This window comes from Phyllostomus discolor, chromosome 14 (assembly GCF_004126475.2).
Source record: "Phyllostomus discolor isolate MPI-MPIP mPhyDis1 chromosome 14, mPhyDis1.pri.v3, whole genome shotgun sequence".
Taxonomy (NCBI): Eukaryota; Metazoa; Chordata; class Mammalia; order Chiroptera; family Phyllostomidae; genus Phyllostomus; species Phyllostomus discolor.
Window position 1 is genome coordinate 49,436,918 of NC_040916.2, and position 17,531 is coordinate 49,454,448.

The 17,531-nt window shown below is 45.1% G+C and overlaps 1 protein-coding gene across 2 annotated transcripts in view; it reads right to left on the bottom strand.

The window, feature by feature from the left end:
• The window catches only part of ARHGEF2 (Rho/Rac guanine nucleotide exchange factor 2), a 46,995-nt gene extending 32,414 nt beyond the window's left edge, over positions 1-14,581 (bottom strand). The window contains exons 1-2 of one of the 2 annotated variants that reach the window (XM_028502575.2): positions 14,251-14,581; positions 12,637-12,754 (exon numbers count right to left, since the gene is read on the bottom strand). In XM_028502575.2, the coding sequence (XP_028358376.1) occupies positions 12,637-12,754; positions 14,251-14,513 (381 nt within the window). In that variant the 5' untranslated portion in view covers positions 14,514-14,581. The remainder of the gene's footprint in view (positions 1-12,636; positions 12,755-14,250) is intronic. The other variant, XM_036015613.1, reaches the window with a different exon arrangement.
• Positions 14,582-17,531: the final 2,950 nt, after the last annotated feature.

Here is a 17,531-nt window from a genome sequence, read left to right on the forward strand (position 1 = left end):
GCTCACGGAATTGGTTGATTTTGGTCGCAAATTACATGAAAAAATGCAGGTTACCATAAAAGAGATGAAGGAAGATGCACGGAGAACCAATAGTGAAGGGAAGGAAACTGGGACTCAAAACAATAGAGTGGACCAGAAGGAAGAAAAAAACAATCAAGCAGGAAAGAAGGAAGAAATAAGAATTCAAAAAAATGAGGAGAAGCTTAGGAACCTCCAGGACATCTTTAAATGTTCCAGCATCCGAATTATAGGGGTACCAGAAGGGGAAGAGGAAAAGCAACAGATTGAGCACGTATTTGAACAAATAATAAAGGAGAACTTCCCCACTCTGGCAAAGGAAATAGACTTCCAAGAAATCCAGGAAGCTCAGAAAGCCCCAAAGAAGTTGGACCCAAGAAGAAACACACCAAGGCACATCATAATTACATTAGCCAAGGTTAAAATGAAGGAGAGAATCCTAGAAGCAGCAAGAGATAAGGGGACACTAACCTACAAAGGAGTTCCCATAAGACTGTCAGCTGATTTCTCAAAAGAAATCTTGCAGTCAAGAAGGGGCTGGAAAGAAGTATTCAAAACCATGAAAGGCAAGAACCTGCATCTAAGATTGCTCTATCCAGCAAAGCTCTCATTTAGAATGGAAGGGCAGATAAAGTGCTCCCCAGATAAGGACAAGTTAAAGAAGTTCATCATCACCGAGCCCTTATTATATGAAATGTTAAAGGGACTTACCTAAGAAAAAGAACATCAAAACTATGAACAGTAAAATGACATCAAACAGAACTATCAACAACTGAACTTAAAAAAAAAAAATAAAACTAAAACAAACTAAACAACTAGAACAGGAACAGAATCACAGAAATGGAGATCACATGGAGGGTTATCAGCCAGGAGGGGGGAGAATGGGGAAAAGGTGCAGAGAATAAGAAGCATAAATGGTAGGTAGAAAATAGGCAGGGGGAGGTTAAGAATAATATAGGAAATGTAGAAACCAAAGAATTTACATGTATGGCCCATGGACATGAACTAAGTGGGGGAATGCTCATGGGAGGGGGTGTGCAGGGCAGAGGGGAATATGGGGGAGAAAAATGGGACAACTGTAATGGCATAATCAATAAAATATACCTTTTTTGCAAAAAAATACACCTTTTTGCAATAAAAATTGCAAAAAGAAAAATAATGAAATGGAACTAAATGGAAGAGGAAAACACCAGAGTACATAGCTTGAGTGAAGGCATGGTATCATGGAACTTCTTTGATTCATAAATGCGTGTATATGTGTGTAGTGTAATGATGCAAATGTATTCTTTTTTTTTAGTTAAATTTATTGGGGTGACATTAGCTAAAAAGATTATGTAGGTTTCAGGTGTACAGTTCTGTGACACATCATCATAGAGATAGATAGAGAGAGAGAGAGAGAGAAACATCAATGTGCAGTTGCTGGGGGTTCTGGCCTGCAACCCAGGAATGTACCCTGGCTGGGAATCGAACCTGGGACACTTTGGTTCCCAGCCCATGCTCAATCCATTGAGCTACGCCAGCCAGGGCTATAAAAATATATTTTAAAGTCAATACATTAAACAAAAACAAACAAAAACTTAAAGAGGATATTTTTAAATACTCCTTTAAATAAACTTACTGGTCAAGTGAATCATAATGGAAATTTAAAGATAGTTTATAGAGACTTCCAGCCAAGATGGAGGCATAGGTAGACACACTGTGCCTCTTTGCACAACCAAAATAAGGACAACAATAATTTAGAAACAAAATAACAACCAGAACTGACAGAAAATTGAACTGTATGAAAGTCGAACAACCAGGAGTTAAAATAGACACATTCATCCAGACCCGTAGGAAGGGTGGAGTTGGGCAGCAGTGCAGAGAGGGGTCGAGGCACAAAAAGTGGTGGCACCAGGCACACAAGTCCGCAGTGGGCAAACCCTGGGTACACAGGCGGCTACCGGCAGACCATGCACTCAGGATGGCAACGGGCAGACCCAGAAAGGCGGTGATTATGAAGTGAGGCACTGCACGCAAGGCGGCTGGCTGACAAGGTGGTCCCACATTCACACACAGATAAACCAGGAGAAATTGGAGAGCTAGACAGACTGTGCAACCCAGGGTCCCAGCGCCTGGAAATAGAGCCTCGGGCACTAATTAAAAACACCTGTGGGGATTGAGGTGCTGGAAGAGACTCCCAGCCTCACAGGAGAGTTCGTTGGAGAGGCCCACAGGGTCCTAGAATGTACATAAACCCACCCACCTGGGAATCAGCACCATAAAGGCCCAGTTTGCTTGGGGGAAGCAGCGGAAGGGACTGAAGTCCAACAGAGAGTGGAGCAAGTGCCATTGTTCCCTCTCAGACGCTGCCCCCACATACAGCATCACAACCCAACCAGTGGGTTGCCCCACCCTGGTGAATACCTAAGGCCCTGTCCCTCATACGTAACAGGCGTGACAAGATTAAAAAGAAAAATGGCCCAAATGGAAGAACAGACCAAAGCTCCACAGTAAATACAAGTAAGTGACCAAGAGATAACCAACCTATCAGATGCACAGTTCAAAGCACTGGTGATCAGGATGCTCACAGAACTGGTTGATTTTGGTTGCAAATTAGATGAAAAAATGAAGGCTATGCTAAGTGAAATGAAGGAAAATGCCCAGGGAACCAATAGTGATGGGAAGAAAACTGGGACTCAGATTAATGGAGTGGACCAGAAAGAAGAAAGAAACAACTAAACAGAAAAGAATGAAGAAACAAGAATTCAAACAAATGAGGAGAAGCTTAGGAACCAAATTATAGGGGTACCAGAAGGGGAAGAGGAACAGCAACAAGTGGAAAAGTTATTTGAACAAATCATAAAGGAGAACTTCCCCAATCTGGCAAAGGAGATAGACTTCCAGGAAGTCCAGGAAGCTCAGAGAGTCCCAAAGAAGTTGGACCCAAGGAGGAACACACCAAGGCATACCATAATTACATTACCCAAGATGAAAGATAAGGAGAGAATCCTAGAAGCAGCAAGAGATAAGAGACAGTCACCTACAGAGGAGTTCCCATAAGACTGTCAGCTGATTTCTCAAAAGAGATCTTGCAGGCAAGAAGGGGCTGGAAAGAAGCATTCCAAGTCATGAAAGGCAAGTACCTACATCCAAGATTGCTCTATCAAGCAAAGCTATCATTTAGAATGGAAGGGCAGATAAAGTGCTTCCCAGATAAGGTCAAGTTAAAGGAGTTCATCATCACCAAGCCCTTATTTTATGAAATGTTAAAGGGACTTATCTAAGAAAAAGAAGATAAAAAACATGTACAGTAAAATGACAGCAAACTCACAATTATTAACAACCACATCTCAAACAAAAACAAAAACAAACTAAGCAAATAACTAGAACAGGAACAGAAGCACAGAAATGGAGATCACATGGAGGGTTAGCAACAGGGGAGTGGGAGGAGGGAAAGGGGAAAAGGTACAGAGAATAAGTAGCATAGACAGTAGGGAGAAAACAGACAAGGGGAAGGCAAGAATAGTATGGGAAATGTAGAAGCTAAAGAACTTATGACACATGGACATGAACTAAGGGGAGGATTGTGGGTGGGAGAGGGTGTGCAGGGTGGAGGGGAATGAAGGCGGGAATGGGACAACTGTAATAGCATAATCAGTAAAATATATTTAAGAAAATAAAGATAGTTTATAACAACAACAATGAAAATCATATAGAACAGCCCTGGCCAGGTCACTCAGTTGGTTACAGTGTTGTCCTAATATGCCAAGGTCACGGGTTCAATCCCTGCTCAGTCAGTAAACATACAAGAATCAACCAGTGAATGCATAAGAGAAACAACAAATCAATGTTTCTCTCTCTCTCTTTCTCCTGTCAAATCAATAAATAAACTTTAAAAAAAGATTTTATTTATTTATTTTTAGAGAGGGAAGGGAGGAAGAAAGAGAGAGAGAGAGACATCAATGCGTGGTTGCTGGGGGTCATGGCCTGCAACCCAGGCATGTGCCCGGACTGGGAATCGAACCTGTGATGCTTTGGTTCCCAGCCCGTGCTCAATCCACTGAGCTACGCCAGCCAGGTCAATAGATAAACTTTTTTAAAAATGAAAGAAAATGTTGCAGAACAAAACTTGTGGAAGATGGCCAAAGTGGTATTTCAAGGGTAGTTTGTAGCCATAAAATGCTTATACTGAAAAAATTTTAAAGCTGAAAATTAATGAGCTATGTCAACTTAAAAGTTAGAAGAATAGCCCTGGCTGGTGTAGCTCAGTGGATTGAGCATGGGCTGTGAACCAAAGGGTCGCTGGTTCCATTCCCAGTCAGGGCACATGCCTGTGTTGTGAGCCAGGTCCCTGGCTCAGCAGGACACGTGAGAAGCAGCCACACATTAATGTTTCTTTCCCTCTCTTTCTCCTTGTCCACTTCTCTCTCTAAAAATGAATAAATAAAATCTTTTCTAAAAAAGTTAGAAGAATAACAACAAAACAAACCCAAACAAAAGAGAAGGAAGGATATAGTAAAGATAAAGCAGAAATCAGTGAAGTAGTAAACAGATAAGATAAATAAAGCTGAGTTGTTTTTTAGGCAAGTAAAATAGAAAATAAGAATGATAAAGAGAAAAAAAGAGACAAATAAAAGTAAATGGAGCCCTGGCTGGTGTGGCTGTGGATTGAGCATGGGCTCCAAACCTAAGGGTCGCTGGTTCAATTCCCAGTCAGGGCACATGCCTAGGTTGCAGGCCAGGTCCCCAGTGTGGGGGCGGGGGGGGGGCGCACGTGAGGCAACCACACATTGATGTTTTTCTCCCTCTGTTTCTCCCTCTGTTATTCTCTCTCTAAAAATAAAGAAATAAAATATTTTTTTAAAAATTTTTAAAAAGCCCTGGCTGGCGTAGCTCAGTGGATTGAGCACGGGCTGGGAACCAAAGCATCACAGGTTCGATTCCCAGTCAGGGCACATGCCAGGGTTGCAGGCCATGGCCCCCAGCAACCACACATTGATGTTTCTCTCTCTCTCTCTTTCTCCCTCCCTTCCCTCTCTAAAAATAAATAAATAAAATCTTTTTTTTAATTAAAAAAAATACTACCTACAACTTAATGCCCATAATTTTGAATATGCACACAAGATAAATTCCTTTTTTTAATGATTTTTAACTTCTTTTTTAAATCACCACCCAAGGAAGCAATTATTGATTTTAGAGAGAGAGGAAGCAGGGGGAGGGGAGGAGAGAGAGAGATAAAGGGAAACATCAATGTGAGAGAAGCATCCATCAGTTGCCTCCCATATGTTGCCCAACCAGGGACCAGGGATCAAATCTGCAACCTAGGTATGTGCCCTGATCCAGACTTGAACCCACAGACTTTCGGTGTACAGAATGACACTCCAACCAACTGAGCCATCTGACCAGGGCTATCACCAGACTTTTTATTGGCTTCCTGCACCTCCAAGGGGTGGCCCATTTCTGTTGCCTTTAACACCTCAGAATTTCAGTGTTGCTAACCTCAGACACCACTTTTCCATCCGCAGTCCTGCAGGTGGTGGTCTTTTGGAATGACTATATGGCCTGGCTGTTGTCCAGCGTGTCACCAAGATTGAAGTCTTCCCCTTCTTCCAGCAGGCAGTGGTAATGACAACCTCAGCCTCCAGCTTGACCTTGATGTTCAGCAGACCCTAGTACTCCTTGGCCTGGTGCTGCCCCTCTGCCCAGGTCTGCGCCAGCTCTGACTATAGGTGCAGTAGGACCCTGCTGAGCTGTTCCATCTTCCTGGCATAGCGCATCTCCCCTTCCCTTAAGCTGTTGTCCAAATTGGCCTTCAGATTTCTCATGCTCTGTGAATGTCACCTCAGCAGCTCCTATCTCAGCCGTCTGCAGGGCAGTCACAGCGGTGTGCTCCTCAGTCTGCTGGAACCAGTACTTGTCTTGCTCCTCTCAATTCTTCCGAGGCAACTTTTCATACTAGGCCTAGGTGTCCACCATGAACTTGCCGAGGTCCTGAGATTTGGGGGCGTATAACTCCACAGTCAACCCAAAGTCGGCGATCTGGCTTTGGAGACCACGTACTTCCTCCTCGTGGTTCTTCCTGAAGAGCAGCTCCTCCTTGAGATCCTCATTCTCTGTCTCCTGGTGCAGCTGAGTGATGCTGGTGTCATTGGTGTCATTAATGATCTTTCGGAGCCCATTGATGTCACTCTCCACAGACTGGCATGTGGCAAGTGCCATCTCATACTTTACTCTGAAGTCCTCAGCAGAAAGGTGAATATTGTCCACAGAACTTGCAAAAATCTAAGCCCTCAGGTCCTCAATGGTCTTGAAATAATGCGCCCAGTATCTGACCTGGGGTCCCTTCTTCTCCATGTGCTCCTGGATTTTGATCCCCAGTCTCCAATTATCAGCCTTCAGGCTTCTCACCCTCTCCAGGTAGGAGGGCTGGCAGTCATACAGGCATCGCATAGTCTCCTTCTTGTTCTGGATGACCCTATGCCCACCAGAGTCCCAGCCATCTCCACAGCCAAGCTCCTGGATCTCCAGCTCTCCCGCCTGCTGGTGAAGTGGGATACGGAGATCTAGGAGCCAGAGTCCCCCATGCCTGCATAGATGCTGGCCATGCTGCTGGCCAGCTGGTACCTGGTGGCTGAAAGACTGCATGAACCTCAGGATCTAGAAATTTGTGGAAAAGCTGGAGCACGTGCTAAAGCTCATGTTGTTCAAGGAGGAAGGTAAGAAGCCGAGACTCCAGTTCAAGTAGCAGGCAGTCAAGACAAATTCTTTTGCCCTGGCTGGTGTAGCTCAGTGGATTGAGTGTGGGCTGCCAACCAAAGGGTTGCCAGTTCAATTTCCAGTCAGGGCACATGTCTGGGTTGTGGGTCAGGTCCCCAGTGAGGGCCACTTGAGAGGCAACCATATATTGATGTTTCTCTCCCTCTCTTTCTCCCTCCCTTCTCCTCTCTCTAAAAAAAATAAATAAAATATTTAAAAAAACCCAAATTATTTAAGAGATGATAGATAGATAGATAGATAGATAGATAGTTAGATAGACAGACAGATTAAATAGAAAGTCTGAATGGTCCTACTAAAAAATGGAATCAGTAGTTAACCTTTCTATAAATAAGACATACCAGGCCAAAACCAGTTTTATAGGCAAGGGATAGATTTTTTAAAGAATAGATCACTGAAATCTTATAGAAAGAGTTAAAGAGTTTTTGTTTTTTAGGCTTACAAACTCTTCCAAGGCCTAAAAACCAAAAACTCTTTAACTCTTTCTATAAGGTAAGTATAACCTTGATTCTTAAACTACACACAGACAATATGACAATGGAAAATTATGGGCTTATCCTTGTTGTGAACATAAGCACAAAATTCCCAAACAAAATAGCAAAGAGCTAACAGCAACCTGTAATAGACTTTAATGTCCTATTTGCAGCTGCTCCCATCATGGAAGAGTCTGTTTCTTCACTTTTTCAGTCTGGGCTGGCCCGTGACTTACTATGATGAACAGAATGTGGCAGACATGGCATTATGTGATTTTTGAAGCTTGAGAAACCTTAACATTTTCACTCTTGTTTACACTGGAATACTATTTACATATGAACAAGCCTAAACCTAAGCCTCCTCGACAGACTATGAGGTAAGAACCAAGGTACCAAAACTAGCAGCTTGCTAACCAACAGGTGTGAGTATGGCCGTCCTTGACCATTGGCCCTGTTCAGGCCACCAGTAAACTGCAATCACATAAGTGAGCCCAAGCGAAACCAGCAGCAGAATGCCCAGGTGAACTCAGTCCAAATTACTTATCCAAAAAATTATGAAGAAAAAAAAGGCTGATGTTTTAGAACACTAAGTTTAGGGTTGATTAGTTATGCAGCAGTGGAAAACTGATCCACAAAAGAAATCCAGCAACGTCTAAAAAAGTTAACCCAACATGACAAAGTTACATTTATCTTAAGGATACGAGGGTGGTTTAATATGAGAAAAATCTTTAAATGCAATTTATCTCAATAAGATTTTTTTTATCCTCACCAGAGGACATGCTCATTGATTCTAGAGAAAGGGGAAGGCAGGGAGAAAGAGAGGGAGAGAAACACTGATGTGAGAGAAACACAAGAGAGAGAAGCATGGATTGGCTTCTTCTTGCTTGGGCTCTGACCTCGAATTGAACCCATGACTTTTGGTTTACAGGATGATGCTCCAGGGAACTGAGCCACACCAGCCAGGGCACCTCAATGACATATTAAAAGGAGAAAAAACATAACCTTCCCAGTACAGGCAGAAAAGCATAAGATAAAATCCAATATTCACTCATTGTAAAATCAAAGCCTTGGCAGTTAGGAATAGAAAGAATCTTCCTTAACCTGATCAAGAGTATCTTTCAAAAATTCACAGCCAAAAATCAATTCCAATAGCGAAACATAAGACAAACTCTCTCTAAAACAAACAAACAAACAAAAAAACAAGACAAAGGATACCCATTATTATCATTTTTAAAATTGAATTTATTGAGGGTGACGTTGGTTTGCAAAACCACACAAGTGTCAAGTGCACAACTCAGCAAAACATCATCTACACCCTGCCTCGTGCGCCCAGTCATCTCAAGCAAGGTCTCTTTTCGTCCCAGTTTCCACCTGCCTTTGCCTACCTCTACCTACCCCCCGCCCATGTTACTACCATTTCTGTTCAGCACTGCCTTAGAGTCCTAGACAGCATAGCAGGACAAAAAGAAAAAAAAGAAAGAAATGAAAGAATTAATATTGGGGGAAGAAAAGAAACAAAGCTTATGTAAAGATAACATAATTGTCTACTTACAAAAAATGAATGACTGTAATTAATCCAATTTCATTTCAATAAACCACAACTGTGATTTACATATAAGAACCTAGAAATAAATTTAACAAATACTGACAAGACCTGTATGAAGAAAACTAATATTTTATTAAAAGGCATATATATATTTTTGGAAAGCCTAACTACATAAATATATTATTTCTAAGGATAGGACGATTCAATATTAGAAGGGTGTCAATTTGTCCTAAAATAATCTTTGAATTGAATACAATCTCAATCAAAATCTAGCCCTGGCTGGTGTGGTTCAGTGGATCGCACACTGGCCTGCGAATCAAAGGGTCACTGGTTCGATTCCCCATTGGGGCATGTGCCTAGGTTGCGGGCCATGTCCCCTGTGGGGGGCGCTTGAGAGGCAACCACACATTGTTGTTTCTCTCCCTCCCTTCCCCTCTCTAAAAAATAAATAAATGAATAAATAAAATCTTTTTTAAAAATCTAGCATGAATGTTGTTTTTTTAGAAATTGATGAACTGATTCTAAATTTCACATAGAAATGCATAGGACCTTGAATAGCCAAGATAATCTTTTTAAAAATAATAAGTGAAGGACTTACACTACTACATTTGTAAGGCTTACATTTAAGCTACATTAATTAAGGCGATGTGATATTGGCATAAGGATAGACAAACATATCAATGGGATAGAGAACAAAGCCCAGAAAAAGACTCACACAAATATAGTCATTGATTTTCAACAAAGGCACTTTCAGCAATTCAATGGAAAAAATAAGTTTTTTTTTAATTGGAGCAACTAAATATTTATCGTATTTTTCAGACCATAAGACACACCTAGGTTTTAGAGGAGAAAAATAGGGGGGAAAATTGAAGCAAAAAATGTGGTAAAATATTTAATAACATAAATAACATAATATTTCACCAATGTAAATATAAACAACTCAATAGCAGCATTAACAACCATTATTCCTCCCAAATGGGGGGGGGGGTGCGTTTTATAGTCCAAAAATATGGTATATAGGAAAACCACCACAAAACCTGATTTCTAGCATATACAAGAATCTAGATAGCTCATAGATCTAAATGTGAAGGCTTCTAAAGGAAGATATTAGAGAAAAATCTTCACATTCTTGGTGTAGGCAAGATTTCTGAAACATGATCAAAATCACTAACCACAAAAAAAAAATGGATAAACTGGACTTTATCTAAGTAAAAACTCATGTTCATTAAAATATGCTATTAAAATAAAAATGCAAATCAAAGCCTGGGAGGAAATATTCACAGTACACATATTTGACAAAGGACTCAAATCCAGAATATATAAAGAACTCTTACAAATCAATAAGAAAAAAATAAGCTGTTTTAAAATTTGGGTAAAAGACCTGAATAGACATTTCACAAAAGAAGATGTTCAGATGGCCTAGAAGGATAGGAAAAGGCCCTGGCTGGTGTAGCTCAGTGAACTGAGTGCGGCCTGCAAACTGAAGAGTTCGATTCCCAGTCAGGGCACACGCCTGGGTTGCGAGACCTGTGAGAGACAATGGACTGATGTACCTCTCGTGCATCGCTGTTTCTCTCTATCTCTTTCTCATTCCCTTCCTCTCTCTCTAAAAACAAATTAAAATCTTTAAAATTTTTACTTTTTAAAAGAATATTAAAAAGTATAACAAAATTTTTCAACTGGGACATGCAAATTAAAAACACAATAAGATACCTCTACGACATCTGCAAGAATGGCTAAAATTAAAAACTTGACAAAAGAAATATAATATGCCTAAGAATAAATCTAACATATATCTACAATATCTCAATGGAAAAAAAACTATAACACTAATGAAAGACATGAAATGTAGAGGTATACCATTGAAAACATGAATAGAAAGAAGCAAATGTTGTAGACATCAACTTTCCCCAAAGTAATCTTCAGATTTAATGTAACTACAATCAAAATCTCAAAGTTGCCCTGGCTGTTGTGACTCAGCGGGTTGAGCGCGGGCTGCCAACCAGAGGAAGGCCGGTTGCATTCCCAGTCAGGGCGCATGCCTGGGTTGCAGGCCAGGTCCCCAGCTGCAGGCGTGCAAGAGGCAACCAACAGATTGATGCATCTCTCGCACATCTATGTTTCTCTCCCTCTCTTTCTCCCTCCCTTCTCCTCTCTCCAAAAATAAATAAATAAAATCTAAAAAATAAAAAGCAAATGAAAAACACAATAGAGAGTACTAGCAACTCTGGCAAACTGGAGAACACAGGTCCCATTTAAGAACATATGAATTTGCCCTGGCTGGCGTAGCTCAGTGGATTGAGCGCAGGCTGGGAACCAAAGTGTCCCAGGTTCAATTCCCAGCCAGGGCACATGCCTGGGTTGCAGGCCATAACCCCCAGCAACCGCACAGTGATGTTTCTCTCCCTCTCTGTCTCTCTGTCTCTCTGTCTCTCTCTCTCTCTCTCTCTCTCTCCATCTTCTTCCCTTCCCTCTCTAAAAATAAATAAATAAAATCTTAAAAAAAAAGAACATATGAATTTTTAAAAGTATAAACATCATGCTAGCCAAACAAAATAAATTTTGGAGCTAGTCTTGGCTCACGGGCCCTCCGTCTGCAAACCCCAGTCTAGCTTAACGAGTCTCAGACTTTTGGTCTGTAGACTTTGGTGGAGAAGGAGAAATCAAGGGGATTGCTTAAAGACTGGACGGAGAGGGGAGGGGAATCAGAGCAGGAAGGCAGAGAGAAGGACTGGGGAAAAGGGGGAAGAGGTAAACCCATAGTGACCAGCAGGGAAGAAGTGGGCAGCAGAGGAGAAAGGCAGGAAAGAGGGAAAGCAGTACAAAGGAATGCAGGAGAGAAGAGGAAAAAGAAACTCATTTCTCATCCTTATGCCTCTGTACTTGGACAATTGTTTTTCATGTAATAATCACAACTTTAAAAGGTTGTTTTTATTATCCTGACTTTCAGAAAGATGAAATAAATTGTTCAGCTGGTAAATGAAGAATTAGGGGTCAGTTTGATCCTGAAATCTTGTTCTTTCTACGGTGTCCCACTGAAAGGGAGGTGAGGAAGGCACGTGGAGACGCCTGTGGAGACACACGGGTGTTGAGCAGGACGGGTCCTGCTGCTCCGCTGGGGGCTGCGACATGCGACATGCAACAGTCCCCTTCTCTCAGCCTCCCTCCCAAACCACAGACGCCCAAACAATGAGGCTGGGGCTGGTTCCCACGGACAGCTAAAAGAAGAGCTTGAAGAGAGGAAGCCTTTTAGTCACCAAGCTTGAGACATTTCTGTGTACTCAGGAACCCTGAGCTGGCCAACCGAGGGATATCTCTAAAGCTCTTGTGTACCCTCAGTGGTCCGAGGCTCTTGTTTTGAAATCCCTCAGTTGTGTACCCTTAAGCCAGAAGGCTGGCCAATCTCTATTTCTCATTCAATAATCCTCTGATTATCTTGCTAGAGAACTATTGTCTTTCAGGGTACCAGATGCCTAGTTTCATCCCACAAACTATAGTAAGTTCAGCTTCAAATCTGAGAAGTGGTTGTAACAACTAGGGGAACAGGGGCCTTTTAATGAGAGATGAACAGAGATCCCCACATCTACATAGAGACACAGACCCAGCAAGGAAGGAACAGAGAGTCTGAGGGAAAAGAGGCAGAGACAGGAGACCCAGTGTGGGGGCCTGAGAACGCAGTCCCAGGGGGCACAGACAACAGATTCAGACGGGGTCGGCTGACCTGCAGTCGGAGTGATGCCTGGGTACAGAGACCCAGCAGCTGGCAGAACAGAAGAGGCATAGAGTGAGGGCTGGACGGGTAAGGGGAGGAGGTGGGGGGCTTCCTGGGGATTTGTCTGTCCATACCACGGCGGAAGGTTGGCCACCTTCGTGCTGCAGTTCCAGAAATGGGTCCAGGTCCTCTTGGCTCTGCAGTGAGGGAGCCTCCTGGGGGCCTGCGCATCCCAGTGCCTGCAGTTTGCTCCTGAAACACACATTGCCACCACTGCCCTCTGTATCCAGTGGCCAGTGACGGGCACCACAGAGGAACACCGCCTCAGCCCAGTCCTGTTGCTTGCCCCCAGCCCAGCCCAGCCCTTCCTGTTGGCACTGGTGCAGCCCAGACCCAAAGTGGCCTCCTTTGGAGCTGTGCTTGAGAGCTGGCTGCAGGTAAGGGTGGCCTCTGGTGGTCAAAAGACAGTACTGCCCCCCAGAAGAAAGCTGGTGTTCCGGGTAGGCAAAGAGCAAGCTGGATTCTCATTCCTTGCCTGCTTTCTAAAGTCAGCTTTTGTCCCTATTCATCGAAATGGTGTACCCAGGGATCCCTTCTCTCTCTACCCAGGGAGCATAATTAATGCCTGATAGTGAAAGGTGACACCTGGAAGACCTGTGGTACAGTTGGTACCACATAAGGGGTACCCAGAGCATCTGTCTTCAACAGGCTATTCTTACGAGGTGCCATGAGCCAAGGCTTTTCACTACAGTTTTGGTCCAAGTCAATTCATGGGCAAGCCACAGGGTCCTTTCCCCTCGCCCACTCAGCCAGCCCTGCCCAAGAGCCAGAAGAGATCAGTACACTCACCAGAGCTAAGGACACTTGTGCAAGACTGCTGCCAACGCAGAGAGACAGGGTCTTTGCATCGCTAGCAGGCCCTCACAATAACCACCCACACCGAACTCTTTATGCTGACCCCCGGGCCTTCTCTTTCTGACTTCCTCTGTCTTTGGGGAAGTGGTCAGGGATTTTCCAGGAGAGGGGAAGAGAAGGGTCCTCTCTTCCCATCTGCTAAGCATACGCAGCCCTCTGAGCAAGTCCACACTTCCCCCACTGAGGGGGGCACTGACATGTCCAAGACATCTTGGACAAGGACAGAAAGGTGTGCAGGTCCTCTTGCTCTGCAGTAAGGGAGAACCCCGGGTGCATCTCAGGGCTTGCAGTTTGCTCCTGAAACACACATTGCCACCACTGCCCTCTGCCCTCTGCCCTCTGCCTTCTGACCTCTGCCTCAGCCTGGAGCTAGCAAGTAGGCAGCAATTTGGGAAAGGGGCGAGTTCAATGCCCCGATCCTGGGACCACTTTTTTCAAGAAACTCCCAGTTCTCTGGGCCTCAGTTTCCTCATCTGTAAAATGAGCAGATTGGACCATGTGACCCCTGAATCCCTTCCAGCACTGAACCACTGTATGTTCTTAGGAACCCAAAGGAGGAGGTAGAGGCAACAAGACCCAGGTGTCCTGACGCTCACCCCATCTCCATACCCCCCCACTGCCCTTGAGACCAGGTAGAAAGAAAGAGCTAGAAACATGAGGGAAAGCCACATTTTGAAAGACAGAGTCCAGCTTCCCCAAGGGCTCACCATAGGTCTGGGTACTAAGCTTCCAGGGAAGGAACTAGGGACCCTGGTCTCTTTAACCCCCGTCATTACTTTCCAACCAGATCTAGGATTTAAGGGAAGTAGGGATAGGAGGCCCCTCGGATTTACCTGCTCAGTGGATCCTGGTGCACCCTATCTGGCCCCCAACTATGTCTTTTGAAGGGGTCGTAGCTATGGCTACGGGCATGGAAGGCTCCTGATCTTCGGAGGGGCACAGCGTGGAAGCCATCTCTCTCCTTTTTCTCCCCCTCCTCTTCTTCCTCTTCCTCCAGCTGCTCTCTGGATTCGACCACAGGCAGGCAGCAGCGAGTGTGGTCTTGGGGCACCAGGTCTCCACCTGTGATGGACACCTCTGGGGTGTCGCTGTTCATGGGGGCCACACGAAGGCCAGTCTGAGTCAAGAAGACAGAGAAGGGTGAGCAGGGTTCTAGAACTCTGGAGCCTTGGAACTAGAAAGATGTCATAGTCATCCAGGCCTACAGCACGAGTCACCCCTCCCGTTACCAAGGCACAGACTTGGAGAACGTCCGGCTCAGGATCACACCGGGACTTGCATGGCCAAGCCCAGCACTGGGGTTTTCTGACTCCCGGCCTAGCGCTCTTTCCCATTCGTAACGACATCCTAAATCACTCATTACTGTATCTTTGGTGAGCACCTGTGAGGCAGAAAACCAAGCTGAGCAAAGAGAATTAAATATTCTTGCTCTCAAGGAATGTACAATCTAGTGAGTGACACTCATGCATATGTGCACATGTGGACACAGACAAAAACACAAATCACAAATGATTACTGGGCCGGAGGGTGTCAAATGGCACGAGAAGTTTCAACGAAAGGCTTTGCGCTATCAAAGGAATCAGTGTCCTCCAGTTGGAGGACTCGAGGAAGGGAAACAGAAGGAAGGTGACCGTCTTTGAGACGAGCCTGGAGGCAAGGAGTGGTTAGGATTGACCAAGTTGGAGAGAGAGGAGTCTAGGCAGGTAAAACAGTAGGGAGACAAGGCTCATGAGTAAGGAAGTATTATGATTTCTTCTGAAACTGATTTCTTCTATGGGGAGTAAGAGCAGTGTTGTGACCCCTCCCAAGGAGCAGAGAGAAGGGCTCCAAAACCAAATATGTGGCAGTTCTTTCTGTCTCCCAGGTGGGCATTGTTCTCACTGCCCAGCACTTCTGCCACCACCAGGGCTCGCCTCAGTGAGTCAAAGGTAAGAGCCCTCAGGTGCTCCTAAAGTTGAAAACGATAAGCCCATTCCAGGAAGAAGTACAAATGCCAGAGTGCAAAGGTGGTGAAGGGGTGGGGAAGGATTACATTTACTGCAACCTCTGAACACCACACTTCCAGGTCCAGTCACTCTGGGCCTTCTGCTAGAATATGTTTCCCAGGCTCCCCTTCTCCCAGGACCCCCCCCCCCCCCCCCCCCCGCACTGAGCTGTTGGGTGTGCCCAGGAGAACCAGGAAGCAGTGAGGCAGAAACTGCCTCCTCCCAGGCTTTCCATGAGGGTGTCAAGCCTCCTCATGTTATCTGGTTACCCCATCCACCCAGGAGCCTCCAGCTTGTTGAAAAATTGTTCCTTCAATCTCCTTTTGCCTCTCACTTCAATCTGTGCACTGCCCCCATGCCCACCAGGACTGCTGAGAAGGCGCTCTGCCTGTCTCCCACAGAGGGGAGGAGACAAGCGCTCAGGCCCCTGCAGTGGCATTCTGTCACTCCGATGGGTAGATTTGAGGATAAAAACAGACAGGCCTAGGAAACCCCTGCACCCATCCATGATCACGACGTCTGGGAGTGATGAAGAGGGCACCCCTCAGCAGCCGACAGGAGGGACCCTCTCCTGGCCTGCAGACTTGGGCCTCCTGCCGGCTGCAAACAGGACGTGCGGCTCTGCAGGGAGCAGGACAGAGCCCTAGTGCCAGCCCCTGCCAACCAGTGGTTTCCAAAGCTAAGATTTGGGGAGAGTGAGGGGGTCCCCCGAAAGTATTGTGAGAAGCAGGAGCGGAAGGAAGAGTAGCAACTGGTGGTGCTCACTGGGAATTGAAGCATGGGGACTGGGAACAGGTCAGATACTGAGAGGCACTGAGGGGGCTCTGGCATTTGGTGGCCTCATGAAAAAAGAAACACTGCTTGAGCTATACCTACTGTACCCAGTCTCTATCTGTTCTCCTTGCCCCAGTTCTGCCCTCAAGGCTGGATTCGGCAAGATTAATGACATGCAGTGACCTGAAGCCTTTTCCTTTCCCTCCATCCCTGGAGATGCCACCTGCTGGGGATGGCACCCTGCCACCCCGGCCTGGTTGGTGGACAGATCCAGTCCTGAGATCTTTATGTTCTGAGATCTCACCCTTCTCCTTCCACCTCAGAACAACTGGATTCTAGCCTCTTCTGAAAGATGCCCCTTTCCCTAACATCTTTGCCATTTCATTCATGGTCTCTGCCCTCTGGAAAAATGGAATCCGTTCAGCTCCTTCTCTTTCATATCTTCATTCCATTTCTCAGAAAGTTTTTCCTGTTTCCTAACTTCGACCCCTCCATGCTATAATGTCAATAATTTTATTCTATCCTGCAAAGAGATAAGGTTTTCTCAACCCCCTCCCAGAGATATCCCCTCCTCCATTTCCTGGAATTCAAGCCGGGGCCCCCACAGCTGTCTGTGGTTGCTTTCCTCCTCTTCTTATTTGTTTATTTATCTCCTTTGTTTTTCCTCACCCAAGAACATGCTTGTTGGTTTTAGAGAGGGGAGAAGGGAGGGAGAGAAACACTGACGCGAAACAGAAACATTGATCAGCGGCCACTCGCATGCACCAGGACCACACCTGCAACGCAAGTGTGTCCCCTGACCAGAAATGGAACCCATGACCTTTCAGGCTACAGGAGGATGCTCCAACCAGAGAGCTACCCTGACCAGGGCTTCTTCTTAAAAAAAAAAAGTTTTTAAAAATTGATTTTAAAGAGAGAGGGGAAGGCAGAAAGGGAGAAATATCGATTTGTAGTTCCACGTATTCATTTAATGGTTGATTCTTGTATGTGCCCTGACCAGAAACTGAACCTGCAGCCTTGGCATATTGGGACGACACTCTGACCACATGGCTACCCAACCAGGGCTTCCCTCCTCTTCTGGTGTTGACCCTCCAGCTCCCCTTCCGCCTTCCCCTGTCCTCTTGAGCTCAGGACATTGTACAAGGGAGCAGCCGGGGAGGACTGCGTCTCACACGCTGGCTTTGTTTAGCTCCCAAATGTCACCTCATCACATCTCATTGCATCGCATCACATCACATCACATCACATCATTGCTTCTGCTGAGCAGAGAGACAGAAGGTGCTGAAATACCATAGGTCAGGGATCAAAGGCCTGAAATGGGGCAGGGGAGGAAAGCAAGAAGGGCTCTCAGAAGC